The sequence below is a fragment of the Dreissena polymorpha genome, chromosome 4, assembly GCF_020536995.1.
Source record: "Dreissena polymorpha isolate Duluth1 chromosome 4, UMN_Dpol_1.0, whole genome shotgun sequence".
Taxonomy (NCBI): Eukaryota; Metazoa; Mollusca; class Bivalvia; order Myida; family Dreissenidae; genus Dreissena; species Dreissena polymorpha.
In genome coordinates, this window is record NC_068358.1 from 40,676,160 (window position 1) to 40,686,424 (window position 10,265).

Below are 10,265 nucleotides of genomic sequence, written 5' to 3' on the forward strand. Positions count from 1 at the left end.
ACGACACTTTCCGCCTTTAGTATTTTCAGTTTCAATGAAGTCCCTCCTTACCGAAAATCCAGTTAAGGCGGAAAGTGTCGTCCCTGATTAGCCTGTGCGAACTGCACAGGCTAATCTGGGACGACACTTTACGCACATGAATTACGTTGTAAAATAGTCATAGCTAAACTCATATGTTACAAAATGCAAAACACACCTGAACAAACAAGAACCAATAATTCAATAATAGTAAACAAATGTATGTCATCTTAACGACATACAAATCTCGCTTAAACACTACTGATGCATTGTTTGCGTTCACCCCTTGATAAAAGTATATAAGATTGAAATATATAAAGGTGCGGTTAAAGTACCTACAACTGTCGATTGAGAATGAGTTAACTTTTCCTCACCTTAAATTTTCAAAAAACGTGGATACATGAGTTAACTGAGACAAGACAATGCACGTAAGTGAGGAAGTATCGGGGATTGGTCCGCGTTACAGGGAGGCGATACGGGCGGTGCACGATATCCGGAAGTCTCCGAGAACTTCTTGTGTTAATTCCGTACCTTATGCTTCAGGATCTAGCGTACAGCCTGCACATTGTGTCAAGTACAAAATGTAAAGGCTCTCCGCTCTAGATCCTCTAATATAAAGCATGGGTATGTCAAGAAGAAACTTTACAGACGATGAAGTCGTGTTTACACGGTAAGCCTAACATCTGCAAACCATTGTTTATTCTTTTGTGCATGATAGAGTCAATTCATTCAAAGAAAAAAAATACTTAAAGTTTGTTTTGTTAATGAATCTTTTTTCTACATACAAACCAACCAAGTAATTAAGAGATTTGCAATAAGACACCGTTCATAGTATCATGTTATACACGCACCATGAACAGTATAAAGGTATATAATGGAAGACCGTTTCTACCTTCGAATAAAATTCAAATTGATTCTTTTCAGAAACTTTTACGCAAATTACCTGTTCTTCGTGATCAGAGTTTGGCGATCTTTGCGGTACATTTGTAAGAAGTGGCTAAAGGCCTTAACCGGCTAACGAAATGGAATATTGATTCGGTGTTTCATATCATGAACGATTTATTCAAAGTAATTGAAGTCTAATGACACAAATATCTTTTTTCAATAAATTGCATGTTTAATAACCCCCCAAAACATTTCGTTTCTCTTTTAATATAGTTGTGAAATGCGATATAAGAAAACAATCGATATATATAATTTACAAAACGACTTTGGTTTGTCCTGACGAAATATTCTTATTTCTGTCACTGTGTAATGGAATAAAATTTCTAACGCATTACCGTTTCTTCGAATCTTTGCGATCAAATCATTTTTGTTGATACCAATTCAGCGACGACGCCTCGGTACTTCTGTGATCTCAGACTTTTCCGGTAAGATGTAGGAATGCTATTTATATTCTCCCCTTAGCACTGCCACATTTCAATATTGCCAGACGAATTAATTATAGTTCTTTTAAGAATAATATTGCACAGACGATACAAGAAAGATATATATATATATATATATATATATATATATATATATATATATATATACAGAGCTCCAGATAAGGATTTGTGAAATTAGTAACGGTACTGCCACTGACAGAAAGAAAAGGAGTAACGCTTAAAATCAATTAGTACCTGTACTACCATATCCAAAAATACAGGTAGTACTGTACTACCCGTGTTCTTGGATATTGAAGGGTGTATAACTGACTTTACAGAAACATTTGCAGCAATCATAATAAATATATGTAGCTTCTAAAACAGTTATTGTATTAGGTTTCCATTCTGAATTATGATGCTAATACAACTACACATTAAAACTTATGACTAATACTATTTCTTCATTTTTCTTGACAAGAAAACACGAGCCAACTAGTAAGCTAAGTAAATGAAAACTTATTTCACTGTCTCATCCGTTTCCCATCGTGTTTTCTAACGTTTTACGCCACCGATGCAATCAAATCGTTTAATATCGGGGCGACAATGTCTTTTTCTGTGTTTACAGATTAAATGTCAGGATGGTTAGAAGACACCGTATGTAGTCATTATATGACAACAAAGTGTTGTTTTGAGGCGCTTTCGGTTAAGCCGGCATTCAATTGCGCGCAGACATATCGTTTTTGACGGAATTACAATATATATATATACCCTTCCCCCGAGTTCCGTATTCCTATTATCAATACCCCTTAGACCCGCATTACATCTGAATTTAATAACCACCTTAAGTGTTAAATTCTGTGTCGCACCCTACTTTGCAACTTGTTGCAAATCACTGCAAGACCTACGATGTCACTTTGTTGGAGAGCCCACCACCAGCCAGACGCCCGAGGTGTAGGAGCCAATACGGCACACGACCTGCGTGACAGGGCTTGATGGGGAAGTGCATTGTACACCATACTTCCGGTAATTAAATTTACATGTTTAATTACTTGTAGAGAAAAGATACGCCGAACAAAAATGTTTACATTAAAACAAATCAAATGCTTTGAAATAAGAGCAGACCTGTACATTATATAAGTTACTTTAGATCTATTCATTCGCCCATTAAACTAGCCAGCAAGAGCAGTCCCAAGACTCGACTATTAATAGTGAACGTTTTGTGTATTCTAAATAATAATCATATCAAAGGGAGAAAACTGTAAAAGAATATCAAGCATGGTTTATGTCCCAAATACAGCAGCGACCCTCGTTTTTCTTTTATCGTTTTTGCAAATCAAGAACGGTTAATGGGAGACACTTAGTTTCAATTTACAAATTTTTATTTTTGTAATATTAAAATTGAAATGAAATATTAATAAGGAATTACGTTTCTTGTTTTGTTGTATAATTCGTATTACAAAAAAACGCTGCAAGGAAAACAATTTGTTTTTCGTCTTTTGTTTTTGTTTAGGTATTAAGAAAATCGGAGTTTGAACTTACATACGTTTAGTTTCGTGTTTCGTTGTGTCGAATGCGAAACGAACAATGAAAAGACGGTACACACGGACCTACCGGCATACCATATAAACCATTACCTAAGCGTTATTCGTATTATCTAAAAATAGATATTAATCATATTACTCTAAAATCGAAATGGAAAGTACAACGGAAGTGAATTTGACATTATATAAACATCGCTTTATAAACTTAATAAAAGTCATTAAAACACCAACTAAAGAAGCTATCTGTGATCAAAACCAGTAAGTGGTGGAAGAGTTATACGTTTGTAAATTATTTTGTTGTATGTATATGCTCTTTTCTGGTTTGAAATGTAAAGCGCTCAGATATGCTATGTATGGGTTTCTGTGACTCAGATATAAGAATAATAATACAATGTATATTATTTCAAATTTTGTGTTGTATAATAAAGTGAGGATTTCACATTATGAACGATGTGATGTTGACGGTTATTCTTAATATGCTAGATAGCGATGTGATTTGATGTACGGTGAGTATAACTTGTAAATACTAGTCTTGTTTTCGACTCGACGTTTAACAGTTCATATACATACGATAGGCAAAACCAATTCTTCATCTGATCACAGGGGATATGCTTGCATTTCGAAAGTCGAAAGAATACGGAATACCGTTAGGCCATCGTGGTTACACATTAAAATCCAGAGAGATATAGTACGATGGCGACAATGCGATAGTACGATGACGACAGTGCGACAATACGATGGCGACAGTGCGACAATACGATGGCGACAGTGCGATAGTACGATGTCGATAATGCGATAATACGATGACGACAATACGATGGCGACAGTGCGATAGTACGATGGCGACAATGCGATAGTGCGATAATACGATGACGACAGTGCGACAATACGATGGCGACAATGCGATAGTTCGATGGCGACAATGCGATAATACGATGACGACAGTGCGACAATATGATGGCGACAGTGCGATAGTACGATGGCGACAATGCGATAATACGATAGCGACAGTACGATAACGCATGGTCTCCATCGTACTATCGCACTGTCGCCATCGTATTGTCGCACTGTCGCATTTTCGGCATTGTACTATCGCCTTGTCGCATTGTCGCCATCGTACTATCACCTTGTCGCCATCGTACTATCTCATTGTCGCCATCGTACTATCGCACCATCGAAATGTCGCCCTCTGGATTCTAATGTGTAACCACGATGGAACTAACGGTATTCCGTAGCTAAAAGCAATGTTCAATAATTGAATGTTAACTGCACATTGATATAGTGAGTACAGTGTTGAAAGGTTCGTCCTGTTTATAGCATGACCACGGCATTTGCAGACTGCAATAACGATTTTATGCAATCTTTTTAACAAAAGGTCCCGGGTTCGATCCCCATGAGGGAGTGTTTCTCGGCATTTGTAAAAGCACATCATACAGGACTACACGAATTCCTTTGAACGGTGTCGATTGTGTCTATTAAAGTCCAAGTTGTTTTTAAGAAAATCGAGCTATAATAAATATGTTTAAAATTTGACAGACTCAAAATCAATAACATCTATGACGTGCAAACGTTTCATCCTTCTAATGAAGATGTGTTTAATGCCCTAACTGTGTAGTAACTACTCGGTAGCAAACGCTAATTTAGCCCCTACTTAAATGACTTCTATGTAAACCGTGTAAAGCGCTTTTTTCTTTATCAATTATAAGATGATGTGCCAAATATCATATTAATTTGTCTAGTAACACTCGATTGGTCATTTTCGGCTCGGGTATCACTGACATGTACCCCGGGTACTCTCAAGTATACTTACATGTACCCCGGGTACGGTAAATATACTAAAATTTTCCCGGTCGATATAAGTCTGTACCTGACTTGTATTACCGCCCAAATCCGATGTCGTAAAACGCGCTACCGAATACCGTAAAACGATATTGTTTATCTTAAACAAATTTCTCTTAAAAACATGTTTTTTGAGTATGCGTTCCGATGATATTTTAACAGAAGGCCATTTAACAGAAATTGACATAAATGTGAACATAATCAATTAAAAAAAAATAGCCTTCAACGACCGATTTAAGGTTAAAATTCCCGGGTTCGTTTAAGTATATTTGCCGTAGCCGGGGTACATGCAAGTATACTTAAGCGTACCTGGGGTACATGTAAGTAGTTCCCGAGCCGACAATGACCGATCGAGCCTTACTTAAGCAATATTGGTCATTGTCGGCTTGGGTACTCCTTAAAAGTACCCCGGGTACTCTTAACGTTTAAGTAAATTGAAAAAATAGAAAAAATATTTTAGATTCGCAAATGTTCGTTGTAGTTACGATATTTGTGAGGAAACAGTAATACTGAACAATGACCATTCTCTAAAATATCCATTATATGCATCTTTTGACGATTTATAAACCTGAAAATTATAAAGCGTTGCAATGCGAAACGATTGCTCAATTTGGAGAGTTCTGTTGTTGTCGTTATATTTTGTGACACTACGAGGATTGCTAATATAAGTTATAATATACATCACTCATTGTGTGAGCACGGATGGCCGAGTGGTCGAAGCGATAGATTTTTACTCCACGGGTCAGTGGTTCGAGCCCAGTTGAGGGTTACTTTTTTTCTTTCTTTAATTGTATTCTTGTTGGAGTTACTGGAGCTTTTTATCAATGTAAAGCGTGTAATGACAAACTTCAAAACATGCCAAAATATGCGAAAAGGACCCTTTAATTTTGCTACAATCGACCCCGGGTACGGATATAAGCTTAAAGAGACCCGGTCAATATTAGACTGTACCCGAGTTTTATTCCCGCGCAAACTCCGATGTCGTAAAATATTACAAAACAGTATTCTCTTTTAACAAAGCCTATCTCAACGTGCTATTTTGAGTATGAGTTTCAATAATATAGAGGGCATTTTACAGAATATTGAGATAAATATGAAAATAATTAATTTGAAAAAAATGAGCAGACAACGACCAATTTGACATACGTTTTCCCAGGTATTTTTAGTATATTTGCCGTACTTGGGGAACATTGCAGTATACTTTAGAGTACCCGGGGTACTTTTAAGTAGTAGTACTGTACCCGAGCCGACAATGACCGATCGAGCCCTACGTAACTGACTTCTATGTCGGTCATTGTCGGCTCGGGTACAGTACTACTATTTAAAAGTACCCCGGGTACTCTTAAATATACTGCAATGTTCCCGAGGTACGAAAAAAAATTACTAAAACGTATATATATATACGTTTTAGTATATTGTCCGTACCTCGGGAACATTGCAGTATATTTAAGAGTACCCGGGGTACTTTTAAGTAGTAGTACTGTACCCGAGCCGACAATATATATATATTATCACTTAAATAACCGACTTCATCTGAACAAATGAGCTAATTTTACATGACAAACAATACAATAAAATAAACATATTTCCTTCAGCGTTCTTTACTTTACACAGATTCATGATCTGTCTTTAAAGTTATATTCGAGGTAGTGAATATGTGAAACAGCCAAGGAAAAAATATAATTTCTCCGTTCATTATAATATTGTAATGCCGGTCCGTCTGAGGTCCTTTTAACGGTGCCAACCCCACAATTAATCCTAAAGCAAAGTAAATTAACAGCATTGAAACATTCAAATATTGATTTTATTTACATGGAAACATTTTTATGTTCTTGTCAGTCATTATTAATTATCTAATACAGGGTGCAGGAACACGTGCCTTTGTGGGGTTCACGATGGGTTGTTAATGGATGCCGTTATGTGTTGCTTGTCTTCAAATAACTTTTGTAAAGGATAAATTCTTAAGAACTTCAACCAGTGCATACAAGAGAATTGGTTATGTTGCTTACGGCAATATGAAATACATCCGAATTACTTTATTTAATAAGACTGTGTTATTTGCCAAAAAATTGATGTGTAACGCATTCTTGTACATACGTTTACATCATGTACATAATGACATAATTTTAACAAAAGGGTTTACCAGTAACCTGATACATCCTTGTTTCGATTAATCTCACAAAATCATTGTTATGCACATTATCAGCATGTCGCGTGGGTAGATTATAAAAAGCGTTAGACGGGTATTTTACCATCATCGCTGGTCCGTGAAATTCATTAATGAAGGTATACGCTTTGCATGTCTGTATGGCGCTGTTACATTGAAAATTGAAACTTGTATAACGTCGATATCACAGGTTAAAAACTAACGGTGTTTTACAGCTCTTTCCCCGCCCGCATTCCTAAAGAATAAACAACAAAGCTACCCGTTTGCGAAGTGGATGCGTGCGAACAAATGGACGAACTAGAGCAGGAGGACATCGCTCGGGCACTCATTCTACCCAGAGAGGAAGACGAACGCGTGCCAAGAAATCGTTCCAAGTTGAAAGGTTCAAAAGAATATTGTCAACAGGAACATTCAATTTACGGTTCGTCATCATGTCAAAGATTGCCGTTTAAACCCACGATATCCGATTTGCAACGGAATACCCGTGGTTTGTGTCGTCTTCTTACCAGTAATCAACGCACTATATTCATTTCCTATTGTTTTGTGTATTGCACGGAAATCCTTCATTATCTATGTTTCAACATACTTTTTGCAGCTTTTTTAATAAGCTGCTGAACAATATTTGAAGTGCATATAAGAATGGCAGTTCTTCTTTAAACGAACTTATAATCTAGTGCCGATGTAGTGGTTATCATCCATTAGTCGCCTAACTTAAAAAACGACTATGTATGTTATCCACAATTCGGTTAATAATTCACCTGCAGGATGTGGAAAAATTCCACATATATTTATCATTTATAACGGTCTAATATAACAATAGTAAATTCCGTTTCTCTGCAGTTACGTCGACGGAAGAGGATGGAAATAAAACGCCTTTCAATGGCGAACTAGCAACCAAACAGGCATTCATGTATGTACCAATCATATGTAATCTGGGCTTGTGTTGTATGTTTATTTTTTAGTTAATTTCTTTCTTTTAAACCATTAAATTGTTTGCATGACCTTTACGTTCTTATTGTTTTGCTATGTACATAATTTTAATTGGTAGAACGACATGGTTAATTGTCGGATTTCAATATTTTAATACTTCGTCTTCTTTTAATATTTATGTTCGTTCAACAATTATTTTTTTGCATAATCCTTAATAACGATTTGCTACAAAAGCAAGAATAATACGAATATTAACGGACAAACGAAGTTTATACACGACAACAAAAGAAATATGCGTTTGTTTCACGTTTTCTTCGTTTTCTGTCGCAGGAGATGTGTTTAAGGCAAAAAACAAATGTTGTTCTTGCTTAATGTATACAGGGAGCTTGCTGCCAAAGATGACATACTTGTATTGGAACAATACGAGTTGCAAAGTGCCCTTGCACTGTCTTTACAAGAGCACACAAAAACTCAGTCGAGCGGTCGGGAGGTATGTGGATATACAGTTGCCAGAGATGATCGTCTGAGACCGGTTGAAAGAGGAATAGCAGGTACCAATCGTGTCAGAGAAATACAAAAAAGAAATGCGAAACGAATACTTTTTAAGATGTCTGTAAACAAGTACAAATAAAAAATATTATTGAAAATAGGAAAAGTCTTTACAAGTTCTTGTAAATGAAGTATGTCAAATTCTCCTTATTGCCAATAATGTCATTTCAGTTAGAAGGGATGGATGTGACGATAGAAAAATGTACCCTAATGTGTAATAAGTAATCTGCCTTATCGGAATGATTGAAATTTAAAAGCCACCCAGCAATGGCTGACTTACTACCGGTATTTAGAATATTTGAACGACATAACTATATCGATGTTTCAGCGCAGCACTGTATTTTGTATTACTACATGTAATTCAATTATGGATTTGTGTAATTTGGTACGAATATATACACACTACTATAGCAAACTTATTTGAACTAATTTCTTAAATTTTGGGACAAAAAGGGCCAGTTTGCATTTTTTCCTCACGCAGATAAGCCGTTTTGATCTGCAGAACACTGTCCACCGTAAGTTTTGTGTCGTCTTTTTACCAGTAATCAGACATCGGCACGGCCATCTTTATGCAAACACCATGCCCTACTATTGAGCCTGGCAACCACCAACGTACAAAGAAATGCACAAATCAGGTTTTTCTTTAAAGTGATACCAAAACTTATAATTTGAAATGCATTTTTAAAATCGTATGCACCAGGACCTGCATCATATGTGCTTAGTAGCAAACTGACTGCATGTAACCCCCAAAATTCCACTTTATTTTAGGGGTATGTAACCTTTAAGAAAACCAAACTCCTTCAAATTTGAATTAATGGCACTTTTCCCTACGGAATCCGGATAGGGCCAAGTTGATTGTCGTGTGTCGACCTTGGAGGTCGACGCACGACATTCTCGCGACATTCTCTCGACGCTCAATACGACGCGCGACAATCATGCGACAATCAATATTTGAGTGTCGCATATCGCGCTGGGTTTTAGAAAAAAAATCGCAGAAAATCTTGACTGTCGACTGATTTGTCGCGTGTCGTATTGAGCGTCGAGAGAATGTCGCGAGAATGTCGTGTGTCGACATTCTCGCGACGCTCAATACGACGCGCGACAATCATGCGACAGTCAATATGATGTATCGCGAGAATGTAGCCTGTCGACCTAAAAATCACACGACATTCTTTCGACGCACGACATTCTCTCGACGCTCAATACGATATATCGAGCCAATATCGCGCAATTGTCGCTTATCGACCTAAAAACCCCTAGGTCGACACACGACATTTTCTCTACGCTCAATACGACGCTCGACAATCATGCGACAATCAATATTTGAGTGTCGCATATCGCGCTGGGTTTTAGAAAGAAAAATCGCAGAAAATCTTGACTGTCGACTGATTTGTCGCGCGTCGTATTGAGCGTCGAGAGAGTGTCGCGAGAATGTCGTGTGTCGACCTTCGAGCGCGGCACTCGACATTTTCGCGACGCTCAATATGACGCACGACAATCATGATACAGTCAATATGATATATCGCGAGAATGTCGCCTGTCGACCTAAAAATCACACGACATTCTCTCGACGCACGACGTTCTCTCGACGCTCAATACGATATATCGAGCAAATATCGCGCAATTGTCGCTTGTCGACCTAAAAAACCCTAGGTCGACCTACGATATTCTTGCGACGCTCAATACGATATATCGCGCAATTGTCGCTTGTCGACCGGTGTGGGAGTAATTTTTTCATCTGCAAGCAAGGTGTTATAGTAACTTTTTCAGCTTAAGTAAAAATAGCGGCATCTAGTAGCAGCAGCAGCAACAGTAGCAGCAGCAGTAGCAGCAATAACAGCAGCAGCAGCAGGA

General features: G+C 37.4%; 1 protein-coding gene across 4 annotated transcripts in view; it reads left to right on the top strand.

Annotated features, from left to right (window-relative positions):
* Positions 1 to 3,059: 3,059 nt before the first annotated feature.
* Positions 3,060 to 10,265, top strand: part of LOC127878111 (uncharacterized) — a 31,838-nt gene continuing 24,632 nt past the window's right edge. The window contains exons 1-4 of one of the 4 annotated variants that reach the window (XM_052424529.1): positions 3,060 to 3,184; positions 7,148 to 7,419; positions 7,773 to 7,842; positions 8,244 to 8,413. In XM_052424529.1, the coding sequence (XP_052280489.1) occupies positions 7,221 to 7,419; positions 7,773 to 7,842; positions 8,244 to 8,413 (439 nt within the window). In that variant the 5' untranslated portion in view covers positions 3,060 to 3,184; positions 7,148 to 7,220. The remainder of the gene's footprint in view (positions 3,185 to 7,147; positions 7,420 to 7,772; positions 7,843 to 8,243; positions 8,414 to 10,265) is intronic. The other 3 variants (XM_052424530.1, XM_052424532.1, XM_052424531.1) reach the window with 3 other exon arrangements.